The sequence below is a fragment of the Palaemon carinicauda genome, chromosome 30 (genome assembly GCF_036898095.1).
Source record: "Palaemon carinicauda isolate YSFRI2023 chromosome 30, ASM3689809v2, whole genome shotgun sequence".
Taxonomy (NCBI): Eukaryota; Metazoa; Arthropoda; class Malacostraca; order Decapoda; family Palaemonidae; genus Palaemon; species Palaemon carinicauda.
The window spans coordinates 84472525-84495024 of record NC_090754.1 but is presented as its reverse complement, the minus strand read 5'-3'; the positions used below and the strand labels follow the sequence as shown (position 1 = coordinate 84495024).

General features: G+C 35.4%; 1 protein-coding gene across 1 annotated transcript in view; it reads right to left on the bottom strand.

The window, feature by feature from the left end:
• The window catches only part of LOC137623853 (glycine receptor subunit beta-type 4-like), a 139631-nt gene that overhangs the window by 17712 nt on the left and 99419 nt on the right, over positions 1-22500 (bottom strand). Inside the window, exon 4 of the mRNA XM_068354660.1 lies at positions 14976-15167. Within this exon, the coding sequence (XP_068210761.1) occupies positions 14976-15167 (192 nt within the window). The remainder of the gene's footprint in view (positions 1-14975; positions 15168-22500) is intronic.

The window sequence follows — 22500 nt, the reverse complement described above, 5'->3', positions numbered from 1 at the left end:
ACTTTATCGCATAATTATGTTTCCCTTTGCAACAATTAGCGAGATTTGTGATTTAATCCGGTCCGTCCTAGCTAAAGTTAATGCTTCAGTGTAACGCTAAGTGAAACTTATATGCTATATTACCATCATTTGTCATCAGATATTGCCCACGCGGACAGATGAATCTTGGGGCTTAAAAGCATTTGGGACCATCTGGTACTTGTTCTTGCTCGGAATGAATGCGTTAGAAGTGCCTTCAGGCGGAGATACGCATTTGTAATGATACATGTGTTAAATGTAAAATTCCGCATGTGTTAATTGTGTGGTTTTTGCATGAGCTATCCGTGCAATTATACAATTAACACTTGCAGGATTGTATGTAGAGCAAATGCAAAATCATGCTTCATTTACTATCATGTGCTAATTGTATAATTTTGCATATGCAATTCTGCATGTGTTAAGTGTTTAATTTTGCATATGCAATTCTGCATGTGTTGTGTGTATAATTTTGCATATGCAATTCTGCATGTGTTAAGTGTATAATTTTACATATGTAATTCTGCATGTGTAAAGTGTATAATTTTACATATGCAATTCAGCATGTAAAAATTGTATAATTTTGCATATGCAATTCTGCATGTATTAAATGTATAATTTTGCATATGCAATTCTTCATGTGTTAATTGTTATAATTTTGCATATACAATTCTGCATGTGTTAAGTGTATAATTTTACATATGTAATTCTGCATGTGTTAAGTGTATAATTTTGCATATGCAATTCTGTATGTGTTAATTATATAATTTTACATATGCAATTCTGCATGTGTTAATTGTATAATTTTGCACATGCAATTCTACACGTATTAAATGTACAATTTTGCATATGCAATTCTACATGTGTTAATTGTATAACTTTGCATATGCAATTCTACATGTGTTAATTGTATAATTTTGCATATGCAATTCTGTATGTGTTAATTGTATAATTTTCCATATGCAATTCTGCGTGTGTTAATTGTATAACTTTGCATATGCAATTCTACATGTGTTAATTGTATAATTTTCCATATGCAATTCTACATGTGTTAACTGTATAATTTTGCATATGCAATTCTGCATGTGTTAATTGTTTAACTTTGCATATGCAATTCTACATGTGTTAATTGTATAATTTTGCATATGCAATTCTGCATGTGTTAATTGTATAATTTTGCATTTGCTCTCTATGCAATTCTGTGTGCGGTCTTGCTTTATTTTTAGAGAAATACGCATACAATTTCGCATGTATTTGCGTATTTGGGGAAAACCCATATGTAATTCAGTATAACTAAGTGGAGTACTACACATGCAATGCCTCATTACGGGATGCAGATGGATTCAGCTTTCATACCTCTTTAGGAATGTCTTAGAAATAGTGTGGGAAAAATTTATCATAGAAGTAAACTATAATTATTGTTATTACTTGCTAAACTACAGCCCTAGTTGGAAGAGCAGGATGCTATAAGCCCAGAGGCCCCAACAGGGAAAATAGCCCAGTGAGGAAAGGAAACAGGGATAAATGAAATATTTTAAGAGTTGTAACAACATTGAAATAAATATTTCCTATATAAACTATAAAAACTTTAACAAAACAAGAGGAAGAGAAGTTAGATAGAAAAGAGAACTCTAACCCAAGAGAGCAAGAGAACTCTAACCCAAGACAGTGGAAGACTATGGTACAGAGATTATGGGACTACCCAAGACTAGAGAAAAATGGTTTGATTTTGGAGTGTCCTTCTCCTTGAAGAGCTGCTTGCCATAGCTAAAGAGTCTCTTCAACCCTTACCAAGAGGAAAGTGGCCACTGAACAATTATACTGTAGTAGTTAACCCCTTGGGTGAAGAGGAGTTGTTGGGTAATCTCTTAGTTGTCAGGTGTATGAGGACAGAGGTGAATATGTAAAGAATAGGCCAGACTATTTGGTGTATGTGTAGGCAAAGGGAAAATGAACCGTAAAAAGAGAGAAGGATCCAATGTAGTACTGTGGTCAGTCAAAGTACCCCACAACTCTAGCGGTAGTATTTCAACGGGTGGCTGGTGCCCATGGTCAAAAGAATTCCTTATTGCAGAGAGATTCTGAGTTCATGTGTCTTTTGGATGTCATATATATGGTGTGAGAAAAATTGATTATAGGAAACTACGCGCAGGTACATTGTAACGATTTTGATTTTTTATCTAATCACTCGCTTTTCCCTGCACTGTTAACCGACCATCCTGTGTTATCATGTTTGAATTTTTGTGACGTTCATCCTCGCAAGTCGATGATTGTTGAGTAAAGTTTAGTTGCATTCACTTCGCCTCTCAGTTATCACCTAACTGGCACCTCGCGTGTTATAATTTTCATGGGAACTAATAGTTTTTGTTGATTTACAAAGAATTGTCATCTTGACACTTGTCGGAAAGCGGAATGTAAGTGTCGTAAAGTTAAAACGATGGGGCGTTTGTGGGCGCATATAGTTTTGTCTGTCGAGTCATCAGCAGCCATTGCCTGGCTTTCCTTGGTCATAGCTTGGATGAAGGGGGCTTGGGTGCTGATTATATGTATATATGGTCAGTCTCTAGGGTATTGTCCTGCTTGTTAGGGCAATGTCACTGTCCCTTACCTCTGCCATTCATGAGCGGCCTTTAAACCTTTAAGTGAAAACCAATATACAGTTGGACGCAGGAAATTCATGATAGAGGAAGTATACCCAGCCACACTCTTACTGAGAAGCGAGTTCCTGTGTTTAGCCCCGCCCACCAGCTCTGCTATCTCTCCCTGTATTATCTGTTGGGTTTCTCACCGCGAAGTAAGGGTAAAACAGGTTCTGAGAGAGATTTGTTAGGGATTATTGTGTCTAACTGTACATCTCGATTAAGTCCTTCCAAAGAAATTGAGAAGTTTGTAATTATGTAATTATATATATATATATATATATATATATATATATATATATATATATATATATATATATATATATATATGTATATTTATACGCATACATATATGTATATATATTATATAAATTAATATATATATATATATATATATATATATATATATATATATATATATATATATATATATATATATGTGTGTATATATATATATATATATATATATATATATATATATATATATATATATATATATTATTTCTTTCTTATCTTGCGCAGGGACGAAAGGGAGTGGCCATACCCTGGGGAGAGGGGTACCCTGAGAGGTACGCTCGGAAACCGCACTCTCCTACAAATTGCCGAACCTGGTAGTTGTAGTTAGCTAAGGGAGAGAGAAGGGTTGAATCTGTGTGTGTGCGTGTGTGTGTTTATCTAAAGTTTTTGACGTCTTGGATACATTACTATATAATCAATAAATAAATACTTTATATACACGTATGTCTATATATATGGATGCATCAGAGAGAGAGAGAGAGAGAGAGAGAGAGAGAGAGAGAGAGAGAGAGAGAGACCATTAATTATCCTAGGGAAACATGTTACGAATTCATCGAATTCTGGCATATAGCTCAGGAATGAAGGTAGAATATCTCCCTGATTAGGAACTCTTCAATTGTTCTGCTTTCAAAGGCGCATTGCATGACTCGAATCGCGAAGTTTGCCAGGACTGATTACGAATGCAGAGGAAAGTTGGAGGCAATGTGCATTATTCTGCAGCTGGCAAGTAGTGGCATGATGGAGATAATGTTGCAAGTGTTCTTCACATGCGTAAATTACTTTACTGACTTTACTATTAAAGGGTTAATGGCTGCTTTTCTGGTCCTATATAGCAGTGGAGCTCTACCCTCTACAGGACGTTCAGTCATTTTATCATATAAATGACTTTACTTTAATGGCTGCTTTTCTGGTCCTATATAGCAGGGGAGCTCTACTCTCTACAGGACGTTCAGTCATTTTATCATATAAATGACTTTAAGGGCTGCTTTTCTGGTTCTATATAGCAGGGGAACCCTACTCTCTACAGGACGTTCAATCATTATATCATATAAATGACTTTATTTTAAGGGCTGATTTTCTGGTCCTATACAGCAGAGGAACCCTACTCTTTACAGGATTACACAGTCATTTTATCATATAAATCACTTTAAGGGCTGCTATCCTGGTCCTACACAGCAGGGGAACCCTACTCTCTACAGGATTCCACAGTCATTTTATCATATAAATTATTTTATTTTAAGGGCTACTTTTCTGGTCCTATACAGCAGGGGAACCCTACTCTACAGGATTCCACAGTCATTTTATTATGTTCATTCCAAGGCATTCAGTATTTCACATCGCATATTGCTCGTTTATTTGTCAATTCCACACTATCCAAGCATTTAGAGAATAAGAAAGTCTTCAGTTTCCTATTGGAATTGACATCCAATTTCGTTGCCTGGTTTTCATACTGGAGATTCTACCTTCTGTTTTCACACAATTTCTTCAAACAAATGTTCCAACTGTGCATATTGTCTACTTTGTGAAATTTGGGATACAATCTAATGTGGTGGCTTATTAAAAACGTCCCTGCCTGGCGATTCTCTGGACCGGGGTTCGAGACACGTTTAAGGTCGATAGTTTCTCGTAGTATTGCAACTCACCATCCTTGTGAGCTACGGATATGGGGTGTTTGAAAGAGCCTATGGCCGGGAGCACACTAGCGACTCTGTGGCGCCACAAAGCCACAGCATCGTGTGGCAGGGATGTGGTCTCCCATAGGTTTCCATTGTTTTCAAAGCCACGCCACGCCTGTGGCGGGGATGAGCGACAGAGAGCCACAGTCACTAGTTTGCAAGGCAAACCTTGAAAACAATGGAAACCTATGTGAGACCACATCCCCGCCACACGATGCTGTGGCTTTGTGGCACCACAGAGTCGCTAGTGTGCTCCCGGCCTTAAGGTTTACCTGCTGAGTCATCAGCAACCATTGCCTGGCACTCCCTGGTTCTTGCTTGGATGGGGAGGGGTCTTGGGCGCTGCCTCTGCCATTCATGATCACCATTAAACCATTTAAAGTACCAATTATGTATGATTTCATAATTTTATATTTCTAAAATAGCTGTTTCCTACTATACAAAATTGATTTGAATTTTCCATTATTTTAATTATTTCTCCTATCGTTTATTCATTTACTTATTTCCTTTCCTCAATGGGCTATTTTCCCCTGTTGGAGCCCTTGCTTTTCCAACGAGGGTTGTAGCTTAGCTAGTAATAATGATAATGATAGTAATAATGATGATAATATGTTTGATTTCATAATGATATATTTCTAAAATAACTATTTCCTTATATACAAAAGTAATATAGAATTTCCCATTATTTTCATTATTTCTTCTATCGTTTATTCATTTCCTTATTTCCTTTCCTCAGTGGGCTATTTTCTCCTGTTGGAGCCCTTGGTGTTAGAGCATCTTGCTTTTCCAACTATGGTTGTAGCTTATAATAATAATAATAATAATATTTATGATTTCATAATGATATATTTCTAAAATAACTGTTTCCTTATATGTAAAAGTAATATAGAATTTCCCATTATTTCTCCAATCGTTTATTTATTTCATTATTTCCTTTCCTAACTGGGCTATTTTTCCCTGTTCGAGCCCTTGGGCTCATAGCATCTTGCTTTTCCAACTTGGGTTGTAGCTTGGGTAGTAATAATGATGATGATGATGATGATGATAATAATAATAATTATAATAATAATAAGTCTTTTATTTGACCTTCGACCCGACAGACAACTTTTATAACTTTGGAACCAATTCCAGTCAATTTGAAGACTTTGATGATTCATAATCTAATACTATTTTTCATGAATTAATAATACATATTTCTTTGATCATATATTCAAACTGTATATTCAATATCCTCCGCCAGCGAAGTTGGGAGGAGGTTATGTTTTCGCCCCTGTTTTTCTGTTTGTGAACAACTTCCTGGGTACAATTTTACTCATAGAGCAGTGAAACCTGGGATTAATTGTTATGTTGAGACGTGAAAGTGATTCAATTTTGAAAGTTTTGGGTCAAAGGTCAAGGTCAAGTGAAGGGTCGACTGAATTATCCCTAACCTTAACCCCTAGTTCGCACATGGTTGTCATACAGACTTCAAATACGCCTACGGTCTAAATTGATTCTGGGAAAGGCAAGCTGGTTTCGAGAAATAAGCTGCCGTGGTGGAGGTCTTCATTCTCAGAGTGCTTTACTAGTTTAATAAAATCATATGATATATTATTTGTTTTTGAAGTGGAGACTGTAGAGTCTCTTATCAATTTGTTAGCGAATCAAGTGTTGAATCTAAACTAGAGATATTAATTTCAGTTTTCAAATTTCATATCAAGTAATGGACATTAGGTCGCTTTTCGAACTGGCAATATCATTTATTTAATAAAATCTGAAATGATATGATTTACAGATTGTATATGCAACAGGTTTGTGAATCGGGGATTTGATAAATCGTATGAAGACTAAGCATTGAATTTGAAATTCAATAGACATTTAACATAAAAAAAAAAACTATGAATATAATTTCGTGTTTTGAAATTGAATTTTTTTTTTTCGGTGAGGTAACCTTTAAAGGTCAACTAATTATGTTAATGATGAATTATGTGTTTTAGAGGTTATAATGGAAGTTTGAAATAATGCTTAATATGCTACATGATTACAAATCTGCATTAACAATGCAGCTAAAATATATCTTCCTACTTTGGTTTGAAAATATGATTTTAACAATATCAGTTACCTTTCTTAAATATTGAATTTATACAAATAACTAGAGCGAATAATGATTATTAGATTTTTTTTCACTATCACAACTGCAATGTTAATTTACAGAAACACTTCAGCTCAGATTATCCGTTGAATTAATTGTATACAGAAAGTTGAATGTTATTCTTTTAACTGGTTTGAGATTTTCCATCAAAATTTTAGATGGCAATGATGCTTAGGCATCATTTACGGATTTTAATTACAATTTGAACTTGGATGTCTTCGCAAATTGTTTGCTTGTTAAGGCAAATGAACTGTTTATGATGAATACAGGTAGTAGGTTGGCCAGGGCACCAGCCATCCGTTGAGATACTACCGCTAGAGAGTTATGGGGTCTTATGACTAGCCAGATGGTACTACATTGGATTCTTCTCTCTGGTTAAGGTTTATTTTCCCTTTGCCTACAGACATCCACACCGAATAGTCTGGCCTATTCTTTACATATTCTCCTCTGTCCTCATATACCTGACAACACAGAATACCAAACAATTCTTCTTCACTCAAGGGGTTACTGCACTAATTGTTCAGTGGCCACTTTCCTCTTGGTAAGGGTAGAAGAGACTCTTTAGCTATGGTAAGCAGCTCATCTAGGAGAAAGATACTCCAAAATCAAACCATTGTTCTCTAGTCTTGTGTAGTGCCATAGCCTCTGTACCATAGCCTTCCACTGTCTTGGGTTAGAGCTCTCTTGCTTGAGGGTACACTCGGGCACACTTTTCTATCTTATTTCTCTTCCTCTAGTTTTGTTAAAGTTTTTATTGTTTATATAGGAGATGTTTATTTTTATGTTGTTACTCTTCTTAGAATATTCTATTTCCCTTTTTTCCTTTCCTCACTTGGCTATTTTCCCTGTTGGAGCCTCTGGGCTTATAGCATCCTGTTTTTCTAACTAGGGTTGTAGCTTAGCAAGTAATAATAATAATAATGATAATACTAATAATAATAATAAATTAGACCATTAACGTTAACAATTTATTTCATATGACCCGTGTACGTTATTTGCATGAAGATGATATTAGCGCAATGGTATTGAAACACTGCTTGTCTTATATTATCTGCGTAGGTTATTTGTATGAAAATAATATAATCGCAATGGCAATGAAACAGCAGAAATTTGGGTGGATTGTAACAGTTCAAAAGAAAAATATTATCACATTCAGAACATTATGGTGAAGGAATGTAGAACGCTGAAAAGAAAAATGAAGTAAAAACTTATTACGGGATCTAAGGATGAAAAAGAGTTTTCTTTCTGGTGTATATGACCGGGTTCATTAAACGGCTCAATTTTAAGCTGGCCTTATGCCAACGCAGGTTCTGTAACGGCATTAACCTTTTTTATGTATCTCGCTCTCCCCCCCCCTTGCACTAATAACAGAACCTGTTAAGCTTGCCTTTTCTGGCATCATTTTGTTTAAATTTATTGTGACGTTCTTGCTCGCAAGTACTTGTATATAAGCTCGTTTTCTGTTTAATAATGTTTAGCTGTATACATCTCGCCTCTCTGTTGTAACTTAACATCCCACTCGCACACCATCTCCACGTCACTAGCAAAATGGCTCTTAAAATGAATATATACTTTATTATTCATCTATTACATTCGTTGTTATATCACCTTATTTCCAATCCGTTCCCCTTATCTTCAGTATCTTGAATTGATTTTAGTCATTGAAAGTAACCGAGTTAAAAAACTGATTTTCTCTTTGAATAAATTTGTTAATAAACATGTTGTGTTTTTATGTTTCTTTTTAGATTAGTTTCCCACGTTTTAATTGCCATTGTCGAATCCTTTGTATTTAGAAACTGAAAGCATCTATGCCGTTTCTGAAATCGTAACAGTGGCCATGTGTGATGAATGGAAATTGGTGGGTTACTTTACTTATTTTGATGGCTGCTTTTCCGGTCCCATACAGCAGGGGAACCCCACTCTCTACAGGACCTCCACTGTCGTTTCACCTTGTTCGTTCAGAGTATTTAACATTTAATATCACGTGTTGTTCATTTACTGTTAAATCGTCGCTGTCAAAAGACTCATGAAATAAGAAAGTCTTCAGTTTCCTCTTGAAAGCCTTAATGTCTTCAATCATTCGAATGTTTCGTGGGAGTTTATTATATAGTCTCGGGGGCGCATATTTAAAGGCTCTGGAGCCTAAAGTAGACATAAATCTAGGTTCCAACAGTTTGAAGCCATCTGCAACTATTCTCGTGTCGACACGATTTGTTGGCTGTGCAATGTGTATCAATTCTCTTAAGTATTTTGGACGCCCGGTTCTGATAGCTTGGTGGGTTATTGGACATATTTTAAATTCAATTCTCGCTTTAATCGGCAGCCAATGTAAATCGAATAGTGTAGGGGTGATCCTTTCTCTAGGTTGCTGGAAATGTTTATTATTCAGATGTCAGAGGAATTTCTATTCTATTCACTAGTTTTTTATGACTCTAAATCTGATCGAAGGTATTCTAACTCGCCCCATCAATCAAATGCAGATTATGTCATCATCATTTGTTATCATCATCATCATCATCATCTACGGTTAAGGCCTCGGTTAGATTTCGCCAGTCGTTTATATCTTATCATATTGTTATAATACTCAATTATAATTATTGTACTCAAAATGCGTATTACCAAGTTCGTTGATTAATTTGGTGTAATTATGATACAGTAGATACTTTTCTATTGGTTTTACAGTAAAAAAAAAAATACGTTCTTCAATTTAGTGAGGGAGAATATAGGCTAAGTATTTTATTGTATATCTATGAAGAGGATAGGATATTCTTCTCTTATATCCGTTTATTGCTGTTAATTCAATTATTTATTCTTCATAGATTCATAGCAGGTGTGGCACAAACATACGCATAAATTATATTTTATATATATATATATATATATATATATATATATATATATATATATATATATATATATATATATATATGTATATACACGTGTGTGAGCGTGTGTATGCGTGTATATATAAACATTCTAATATATATATGTATATATATGTATATACACACACACACACACACATATATATATATATATATATATATATATATATATATATATATATATATATATATATACATAAGTTACGTGTAAATTACAAATGAAAGTGCGAAAAACTAATAAATTGCTGCAAAATCATCACATAATTATCATGGCAGACATTTGAAATATTCGCAGCCGGGTCAATATTGACGTTCCGTAAATAACTTTTGACGCCTGAATGAATAATTCACTGACATCTCTGTTTCGGTGCAGGTCGAGATAGATGTCTACTTTTTATGCATTATTCCCTGATGGTGTAATCTACTTTTGGCATAACTTTGTCCAAAGATGAAGGGATTTCAAAAGCAAGCGCTATTTTCAGGATTGATATTTGTGAGAATGAGCATATATATATATATATATATATATATATATATATATATATATATATATATATATATATATATATATATATATATATATATATACTGTATATATATACATATATATATACTGTATATATATATATATATATATATATATATATATATATATATATATATATTTATATGTATATATAAATATATATATATATATATATATCTATATTTTTGTATATAAATATATATATATATATATATATATATATATATATATATATATGTATATATATATTTGTATATAAATATATATATATACAGTGTATATATATATATCTATATATATATATATATATATATATATATATATATATATATATATATATATATATATATATATATGTATATATATATATATAATTTTGCCCTTTTAGCCGTGTTTTTCATATAAGCCATATAATATACTCCTCCTAATATCTGGATTCTCTCTACCTCGGGATCAGAGACTCAGCGTGGAATTAACTCAAGAATAACAGCTTCTGGTCGGTCGGGGAATCAAACCCGGGCCCAAGAAACTGAGGTTCCATAGACTTAGTAAGTTTTTGTGGCCGAGTTGCTAAGTCAGTGGTACCTCAGTTTCTTGTGCCAGGGTTCGATTCCCCGGTCGACCAGAAGCTGTTATTCTTGAGTTGATTTCCCGTTGGGTCTCTGATCCCGAGGTAGAGAGAATCCAGATATTAGGAGTATAATATATGACTTATATGTATATATAAATTATATATATATATATATATATATATATATATATATATATATATATATATTTATATATATATATATATATATATATATATATATATATATATATATAAATATATATATATATATATATATATATATATATATATATATATATATATATATATATAAATGAATAAATAAGTAAAGTATCAGATGGTTCTACTTACATCTGCAATCGGAGACTTGGAGCCTTGCTAAAGCCTTTGAACATAAGCTGGTTACAATTCAGAGCTATGCAAAGATTAATATTGGGAATAACACGCAGAGACAGAAAAAAGAGCAACATGGATACGAGAGCAAACTAAAGTAGAGGATATTCTAACAACATGTAAGAAAAAAAGCACATGGTCAAGACATGTAGTAAAAAAGGACAGATTATACTGTAGATGGACCTTAGAATAATAGAATGGGTCCCCAGGGATTGCAAACGATGCAAGGATAGGAGGAAAAGACGATTGATTGACAATCTAAGAAGATTTGCAGGTATTGACTGGTAAAGACAGACCATAAACAGTGGAAGGACATGTCTGAGGCCTTTGTCCTGCAGTGGACTAGCTACGGTTAATGATATTGATGTAGATAGTGATATATATATATATATATATATATATATATATATATATATATATATATATATATATATATATATATATATATATGTGTGTGTGTGTGTGTGTGTATGTATGATAAATTTTGCACATTTAGACGTGTTTTTCATATTTAAATAAGCCATATATTTTTGATACATTAATGTCTGGATTCTCTTAACGACTTCGGGATCAGAGCCCCAGGCGAAATCACACAAAGACAAGAGCTTGTGACCGGTTAACAGTGACTTAACCCCTTCGTGGCCAAGTGGTTAAGTCACTGTCTATATAAGTTTGCCGGAACAGGGTTCGACTCCCGGCCGGTTACAAGCTCTTGTCTTTGTGTGATTTTGCCTGTGGCTCTGATCCCGAGGTCGTTAAGAGAATCCAGACATTAATGTATCAAGTATATATGGCTTATATGAATATATATGTATGTATATATATATATATATATATATATATATATATATATATATATATATATATATATATATGTGTGTGTGTGTGTGTGTGTGTGTGTGTGTGTGAATCGTCATATACACTGTGTAAAGATAATCAAGGATATTCTAGAGAGCAAAAAAAAAAATAAAGTAGTTCTATACAGAAGAAACCGGCGTGTATAAAATTGCACAAAGTAAATAAATGAACCTCTTTATAGTTGGCTGAATAAGTAAATAAACTCATCTAGAAGTTTGTGGCCCAATTTGCAAATCCATTCAAAAGTTAACACTAGACCTGGACGCCACTGGAGATGCTACGCAGACACAGGCGAGAGAGAGAGAGAGAGAGAGAGAGAGAGAGAGAGAGAGAGAGAGAGAGAGAGAGAGAGAGAGAGAGAGAGAGAGAGAGAGAGAGTGTTCTCAAACTTCTCCCGAAATCCTTCTAAATGGATATTCAAATTTCCTCCCGCAGCTTCTTTCGTCCATCTGTATAATCTTGTAGGACTCGCTCAGATGCAATTTCCTTTTTTTAGTGTTCATATCCTTTTTGAAGACCCGAAGGGCCGTAGCGGCATTTCTTAGCGAAGTTAGAAGTCCTTTGATATGGAAAATTACGCTTTGCATTATGTTTACCTCCGGTCACGGAGTTGGGAGGAGGTTATGTTTTCAACCCTTTTTGTCTGTTTGTTTGTTTGTGAACAGCTTCCTGGCCACAATTTTAATTTGGAAATTCCTAGGTCAAAGGTCAATGTCGATTAAAAGGTCGACCGAATTAACCCTAACCTTAACTCCAAGTTAGCACATGGTTATCACAGACTTCAAATACGCCTACGGTCTAAATTGATTCTGGGAAAGGCAAGCTGATTTCGAGAGATAAGCTACCGTTGCGGAGGTCTGCACTCAGAATGCTTTTCTAATTATGTTCTGGAGAACTTTTTTTCGTGTTTTTTTTCTTTTTTTTGTGAATATAAGAAACTTCCCTTTTTATTTAAGTTATCTATTGTATAATTCTTTTTTCATTGTTATATTTTTATTTGGATCTTGGGCAAAAAGATACATTCTTAAGAAATTACTTTCGGTTATAACAATGAAAACTATAGAAACCCAAAGCAAACAAAGGTAAAAAAAAAAAAAAAGGTTCAAGCTCTTTTTAAAATGTAAAATAAACACATCTGAAATTTTATTCCTATTCAAACTGCGACCAAGGATAACCAAACCATGGCTGCAGATTTACCAGATAGACCAATTATTTCAAAATAATATTGTTGTGTTATATAGTTATTTAAAAGCTTAAATGTTTAAAGGTCGCTCATGAATGGCAGAGGCAAGGGACAGTGACATTGCCATAGCAAGCAGGACAATACCCTAGAGACTGACCATATAGTATATGATCAGCGCCCAAGCCTCCTCTCCACCCAAGCTAGGACCAGGGAGGGCCAGGCAGTGGCTGCTGAAGACTCAGCAGATAGACCTATAGGCTCCCCAAACCCCCCAACCTTAGCTCACAAGGATGGTAAGGTTGCACACACTAATGGCACTAACGAGTTTGAGCGGGACTCGAACCCCCGACTGGCGATCACCAGGCAGAGACGTTACTAATCAGGCCACAGCAACCCAATCTAGGTCTAGGGAGGGCCAGGCAATGGCTATTTATAACTCAGCAAGTAGACCTATAAGTTTCCCACACTCCTCTTCCCTCAGTGTTGTAGATACTACAAGAAACTATCGCTTGAGCGAATCTCCAACACTCGTCCATCACATCGCCAGGCAGGAATGTTTCCAGTAGGCTACCACAACCCTACGAAGAATAATATACTACTGTAGACTATCTTGGACATTTAAATCAATTTTAGTTGTTAAACCTAAAAATTTCTTGAATATATTAAAGATATCAGATTATCTGACTAGAATTAAAATCCTTTTATCCTTATATTCTGCCTATGTTAAGTATAACAAGCACAATCAGTTGTTAATAAGCGCCACGTTTCGGTTTGCCGTCGTCCAGCCCAGAACCAGCCCCTCTGGCTACAGATGAAGGCTCCTTGAACAGAGATTTGAGAAGGCACATAACATTCCTCAGACCAGGGTTTGCTGTCTGGGCTTTATTACATTACCGATATTTTAGTCAATATGGATGAATTAGTTACTTGATAATTCTTCATTATATGCCTTCCTATGAACACATTCCATATCAGTCTTATCCAGTTACCTTAAAGCTCTTAACAAAAGACTTAATTATCTTTTTCTTTCTTGTTAAGACTAACAAGTAGCTTCATTAAGCAGTACAGTGGCAACGCGTTCGCCTAGTATTCGGTTGGCAGCAGATCGATCCCAGCCCAGGACTCTGAGTTTAAGCTGTCTACTGGGGAGGCAACAGCTGTGGTTAGGCACCACAGTGGGGGGTTAAGTTTGCCCGCCAGACAATCTGGTGAAACTATAACTGAAACCAGATCCCTTATACTTTTACGTAGCGCAAGGCTTATGGCTTTACGGTTAAGTATTTGACATAAATTGTTTGCGGAAGAGTGAATCTCAGCTTCTTAACAGGCATTGATAACATTTACTGATATTCCACTAGTATATATAACTTAAAATTATGTATTAATCTTGTGTTCAATGATATTCTTAAGTACATCACAGAATAATCTCGAACGTTTCGGTTAGTCTATTTGACAATCTGTTGGAAGGGAGTTCAAGACCAGCCCAAAATCGATAGATTTTAGTAGCGTCTGCATCCTCACTATTCTTGTTAGCTAAGGATGGGGGAGGCGTTTGGTAGAGCCAAAGGTGTACCTGCTGGCTCAGCATCCATTGTGTGGCCCTACCTGGTCCTAACTTAATAGAGAGCTTTTTGGTTCAGATTGCTCGGGGCTTATCTAAGGGCCGGGATGGGGGTTGCTCTCAGACTCTATATGGTCAGTATCTAGGTTACTGTCCTCTCCCTTAAGAAGAAAAAAAGTCCAAAATTGCATATCTTACCTTGTGACCTCGAATGACTAAATGGTTGGCCCTTGACCTTACCTGATGACTTTGACGACACGGTGAGCAGTGTGGTGACCCCAAGAGTGGTACGGCCAGGTACGGAGTCCACGTCCATCCAGAAGGAAACCCAGGAGATGACTACAATGAGGATTGTTGGCAAATAACTCTGAACCAGGTGGAAGCCAATGGCCCGCCGCATGTGGAACTCCGCCACTAGACAGCTGTAGTTGCCTGTGTAAAAGAAAGGAATATTTATTCATTGATGTTGACATTGGCGAGACATACTCATCCTGCGTCACTGTTCTTCACCGTTTCCCTGTCCCACCCCTGACAAAGATCAAAAGTTTAGAAAATTGTTTTATTTCCAAATGAGTTTTATATAAAAATATGTTTAAAACCAATAATCAAATATAGCTAGAGGTCTGTTTTAAGCTTCGACCTTTGCTTGACATATGACAATTAGAGACAAGGAATTGGTGATGATGTCATTACCAATTTCATCATATTAACTATAAGTATCATTATTATTGTTGTTATCATTATTATAAATAGTTTTTTCCCCTTGATGTATGACCCAGGTCAATTAGGGAAAATGCCCAGTAAACACCCGTTACCTTGAGCACTACGTATTAGGCGATCAGTTACTTTATAATTGTATGTTTCTGTACTGAGTGTTCTATTTACACCTTAAAATGCTGCTCATTACTCTGTCACCATCCTTTCATCCCATGTAGCAGATATTCTGGTATAATACACAGATGTGTATTCCTTTACACCAGGTAGATGCTTTCCTGATTAAAGAATAATAATAAAAAAGTAAATGTCGACAGCAGCAGTACATTATTTTGACTGCGACTGTATCCAGCTCAAAATCTTTAACGCAAGCATCCTAATTGGCCACCACTCAAATAATCTTTGCTCCGCCGTGGCTCGTTTCATTGGCAAATGAACATTGTCTCATTGCTCCTCTTTTCTGCTGCGCACGCCAGATGCGTGGCTCATTATTTAAGGTGTTGTGCTGTGCACGCCAGATGCGTGGCTCATTATTTAAGGGGTTGTGCTGCGCACGCCACATGCGTGGCTCATTATTTAAGGTGTTGTGCTGCGCACGCCAGATGCGTGGCTCATTATTTAAGGTGTTGTGCTGTGCACGCCAGATGCATGGCTCATTATTTAAGGGGTTGTGCTGCGCACGCCACATGCGTGGCTCATTATTTAAGGTGTTGTGCTGCGCACGCCAGATGCGTGGCTCATTATTTAAGGGGTTGTGCTGCGCACGCCACATGCGTGGCTCATTATTTAAAGTGTTGTGCTGTGCACGCCAGATGCGTGGCTCATTATTTAAGGTGTTGTGCTGTGCCCGCCAGATGCGTGGCTCATTATTTAAGGGGTTGTGCTGCGCACGCCACATGCGTTGCTCATTATTTAAGGTGTTGTGCTGTGCACGCCAGATGCGTGGCTCATTATTTAAGGTGTTGTGCTGTGCACGCCAGATGCGTGGCTCATTATTTAAGGGGTTGTGCTGCGCACGCCACATGCGTTGCTCATTATTTAGGGTGTTGTGCTGCGCACGCCAGATGCGGGGCTCATTATTTAAGGTGTTGTGCTGCGCACACCAGATGCGGGGCTCATTATTTAAGGTGTTGTGCTGCGCACGCCACATGCGTGGCTCATTATTTAAGGTGTTGTGCTGTGCACGCCAGATGCGTGGCTCATTATTTAAGGTGTTGTGCTGCGCACGCCAGATGCGGGGCTCATTATTTAAGGTGTTGTGCTGCGCACGCCAGATGCGTGGCTCATTATTTAAGGGGTTGTGCTGCGCACGCCACATGCGTGGCTCATTATTTAAGGTGTGCTGTGCACGCCAGATGCGTGGCTCATTATTTAAGGTGTGCTGTGCACGCCAGATGCGTGGCTCATTATTTAAGGGGTTGTGCTGCACACGCCACATGCGTGGCTCATTATTTAAGGTGTTGTGCTGCTTACGCCAGATGCGGGGCTCATTATTTAAGGTGTTGTGCTGCGCATGCCAGATGCGGGGCTCATTATTTAAGGTGTTGTGCTGCGCACGCCAGATGCGTGGCCCATTATTTAAGGGGTTGTGCTGCGCACGCCACATGCGTGGCTCATTATTTAAGGTGTTGTGCTGTGCACGCCAGATGCGTGGCTCATTATTTAAGGTGTTGTGCTGCGCACGCCAGATGCGGGGCTCATTATTTAAGGTGTTGTGCTGCTTACGCCAGATGCGTGGCTCATTATTTAAGGGGTTGTGCTGCGCACGCCACATGCGTGGCTCATTATTTAAGGTGTTGTGCTGTGCACGCCAGATGCGTGGCTCATTATTTAAGGTGTGCTGTGCACGCCAGATGCGTGGCTCATTATTTAAGGTGTGCTGCGCACGCCACATGCGTGGCTCATTATTTAAGGTGTTGTGCTGTGCACGCCAGATGCGTGGCTCATTATTTAAGGTGTTGTGCTGCGCACGCCAGATGCGTGGCTCATTATTTAAGGTGTTGTGCTGCTTACGCCAGATGCGGGGCTCATTATTTAAGGTGTTGTGCTGCGCACGCCAGATGCGTGGCTCATTATTTAAGGTGTGCTGCGCACGCCACATGCGTGGCTCATTATTTAAGGTGTTGTGCTGTGCACGCCAGATGCGTGGCTCATTATTTAAGGTGTTGTGCTGCGCACGCCAGATGCGGGGCTCATTATTTAAGGTGTTGTGCTGCTTACGCCAGATGCGTGGCTCATTATTTAAGGTGTTGTGCTGCTTACGCCAGATGCGGGGCTCATTATTTAAGGTGTTGTGCTGCGCACGCCAGATGCGTGGCTCATTATTTAAGGTATCAAGGTATCATAGATACCTATGAAATTGTCTTATTGTTGTTGTTATATTTACTTGAATCATTTGTGAGAAGTTGGCGGTTAATCACGATATTTGTAGGCGGAGTATTTTAAAGATTTTGGGCTGGACGTAGTCGCTTCCCTTTATTTGCGTACTATTAAAGATTCCATTTCTTTGATACCTCATTAACAAATTAGGAAATAGGAACATTTAAGTATATTGTAATTCATTTATATTCTTGTTGATGCAATGTGTTGTATAACGTTTGTTTAAACTAAGAAAATTTTCCGGTACGGTAATTCATTATTCATTTTGGCAGATGAGATTAAACTCCAGCTTTTTTTATCCATAAGTACCTAAAAATGAATAATGAATCTCACCTATGTTATGACAGTTACAAACCATATGGTCTAGTGTATGTTGTTGGGAAAAGATTAATTTTCCGTGTCATACTTTTATGAACCAGATAGACCCTTAAATGATTGATATGATGTTTATATTTTTCCATTGAAAAACTCTAGCTAATGAAAATACACAATAATAAGTATATGGATTTAACTTTTCCACTGAAAAACCTTAGCTAATGAAAATACACAATACACAATAATAAGTACAATCAGTAGAATCAGTAGAACTTCACAAGTTCAAAGTTGGAGCAAATGTTTTTATGTTGACCAGGCAGACATAAGTCTTTTTATAGTTTATATATGACATATCTGTTTTTTGACGCTGTTAATAGTTTATATAGGACATATTTGTTTTAACGTTGTTGCTGTTTTAGAATGATTTATTGTTAACTTGTTCTCATCATTTATTTATTTCCTTATTTCTTTTCCTCACTGGGCTATTTTTCCCTATTGGAGCCCTTGGGCTTATAGGATCTTGCTTTTCCAACTAGGGTTGTAGCTTGGCTAGTAATAATAATAACATGGATTTAATACCACATGATAAAGCCTAATATACAGAGATCCACAACAATTCCTGAAATATGAAATACAGTTTTAGTGATTTTTGAGTTGACGAGGCTAATCTTTGATATGCGGAATATATCTCACTCATTCGCCATAGCTTCTGTACTATGGCCTTCCACTGTCATGGGTTAGAGTTCTCTTGCTTGAATTTAGACTTGGGCACACTATCCTATCTTATTACTCTTCCTCTTGTTTTCGTTAAACTTTTTTTGTAGTTTATTAGGAAATATTTATTTTAATGTTACTGTTCTTAAGATATTTTATTTTACCTTGTTTCCTTTCCTTACTGGGCTATTTTCCCTGTTGGGGTCCCCTAGGGTTATAGCATCGTGCTTTTCCACCTAAAGTTGTAGCTTAGCAAGTAATAATAATAATAATAATAATAATAATAATAATAATAATAATAATAATAATAATAGTTAGGCGAAATTTCTCTTGAGGGAAAATATAAAAGATTTAGAAATTTCAAATCTTTTAAAAACCAAATAAACTAAGATTCTATATTTCAACTTATAGAAAAAATAATTGATCTTGAATTGGAGTTTTCATATTGTCCATGGCTATTTTTAATGCACAATTTAATTTTTATATTTTTTATAATTTATAATTTTATCATTTTAGATATATCGCTGTTTGGTCTTCTGATCGGGAAGATGATGCATGAGTCTCTCTCTCTCTCTCTCTCTCTCTCTCTCTCTCTCTCTCTCTCTCTCTCTCTCTCTCTCTCATGAATAATCTTATAAACACAAATATGAATGTTTGGTTGATCATTAATATTAGAAGGGTTCATAGATCTTTAAAAATTTCACCTAGACCATACGTATCTATGCACACCCCAATACACACATTATATATATATATATATATATATATATATATATATATATATATATATATATATATATATATATATATATATACATACATATATATATATATATATATATATATATATATATATATATATATATATATACATACATATATATATATATATATATATATATATATATATATATATATATATATATGTGTGTGTGTGTGTGTGTGTATATATATACATACATATATATATATATATATATATATATATATACATATATATATATATATATATATATATAAATATATATATATATATATATATATATATATATATATATATATATATATATATATATATATATATATATATTGTATATAATGAGAGAGAGAGAGAGAGAGAGAGAGAGAGAGAGAGAGAGAGAGAGAGAGAGAGAGAGAGAGAGAGCAACTACCTCCACGCCAATTTCTCGCGAGAAAGATTCCAAGTAAAAGCTTTTTGACCGCTTTTTCGCTGACACCTAATCTCCAAGCGACACATCCGGAGACGACACATGTGAACCTAACAACGATATGATTCTTCCAATAAAGAGATTTTTAATAAGTGAGAAGGAAGGAGAGTGTCTCGTCGCCTACCTGCCTGCCATTGTGCCACGAAACAATGGCACAGAATGGGTCCACAAAAGGAAATCGAAGGACCTTTAATATGGGATTCAAATTGCTTTTGATATTGTGTTGTCTGTGATTTCTAAAGCGTGGCCAATAAGTCTTTCGGTTAGTGGAGGAGATATCGAGTTTGCCGTAAATTTCTGACACTTTTACTTGTATCATTTATTATTATTATTATTATTATTATTATTATTATTATTATTATTATTATTATTATTATTCTATTCTTAAAACATTTTACTTTTCCTTGTTTCCTTTCCTCACTGGGCTATTTTCCCTGTTGGGGCCTTTGGGCTTATAGCATCCTGCTTTTCCAACTAGGGTTGTAGCTTAGCATTTAATAATAATAATAATAATAATAATAATAATACTCCTACTACTACTACTACTACTACTACTGTTACTACTACTACTACTTGTAGTAGTAGTAGTAGCTAAGCTATAACTCTTGAAAGAGCAGGATAGTATATGCCCAAGGGCTCCAACAGGAAAAAATAGCCCAGCAAGGAAAGGAAATAAGGGAATATATAAACTGTATGAGAAGTGATAAACAATGAAATAAAATGTTTTAAGAACAGTAGCAATATTAAAAACAGATCTTTGATATATAAACTCTAACGACGTTCTTTCACTTCTATCAATTATTATTATTATTATTATTATTATTATTATTATTATTATTATTACTGTTTTTATTATTGCAAGCTAAGGAACAACTCTAGTTGAGAGAGCAGGATTCTATAAGCCCAATGGCTCCAACAAGAAAAAATAGCCCAGAGAGGAAAGGAAACAAGCAAATAAATAAATATGAGAAGAAATGAACAATTAAATGAAATATTGAATAAAGTAACATTAAAACAGATCTTTCACAAATAAACTGTAAAGAGAGACTTATATTAGCCTGTTCAACATAAAAATATTTGCTGCAAATTTGAACTTTTGAAGTTCTACCGATTCAACTACCCAATTATTATTATTATTATTATTATTATTATTATTATTATTATTATTATTATTACTACTAGCCAAGCTACAACCCTAGTTGGAAAAGCAAGATGCTATAAGCCCAAGGGCTCCAATAGGGAAAAATAGCCCAGTGAGGAAAGGAAATAAGGAAATAAATAAACGATGAAAATAAATTAACAATAAATTATTCTAAAAACAGTAACAACGTCAAAACAGATATGTCCTATAGAAACTATTAACAACTTCAAAAACAGATAGGACATATATAAACTATAAAAAGACTCATGTCAGCCTGGTCAACATAAAAACATTTGCTGCAAGTTTGAACTTTTGAAGTTTTACTGATTCAACAACACGATTAGGAAGATCATTCCACAATTGACGAAGGTGAATAAGACCAGACAACGGCTTTCCGGTTTAAAGGCCGCTCATGAATGGCAGAGGCAAAGGACAGTGACATCACCCTAGGAAGCATGACAATGCCCTGGAGACTGACCATATATACATATGATCAGTGCCCAAGCCCCCACTTCACCCAAGCTAGCACCAAGGGGGACCAGGCAATGGATGCATATGCCTCAGCAGGTAGCCCTATAGGCTCCTCCAAACCCCCTCTTCTGTAGCTCACAAGTATGGTGAGGTTGCAACGACCAAAGGAACTAACGAGTTTGAACGGGGCTCGAACCCTAGTCTGGCGATCACCAGTCAGGAACATCGGCCACAACAACTCAAGAAAACTCTAATTCGCCACCTATTGATTGTCTGAGGATGAAAAAATATCATTATTAGAAACAACAATGGCTTGGCTTTTTAAATCTTGCTCCGACCATCAGAAATGAACTTGAGGGAATGTTTTCCTTATAGTTGAGGCTAGGAGTGAATTTTGTTGCCTTTCAGTACGTAATGCTTACGTCATTTTCGTGTATGTTTTGAGAAGTGATGCGCAAGCTATTGTAAATCAGCTGTTGATCTAGGTTTCTATATTATATGATTTTTATACATTATATATATATATATATATATATATATATATATATATATATATATATATATATATATATATAAATGGGTGTGTTTATATTCTCAGATACATGTATATATGTATATATACATCTATGTACACAAACATATATATATATATATATATATATATATATATATATATATATATATATATATATATATATATATATATATATACAGGTATATATGTATGTATGTATGTGTATATATATATATGAATATAAATATATATATATATATATATATATATATATATATATATATATAT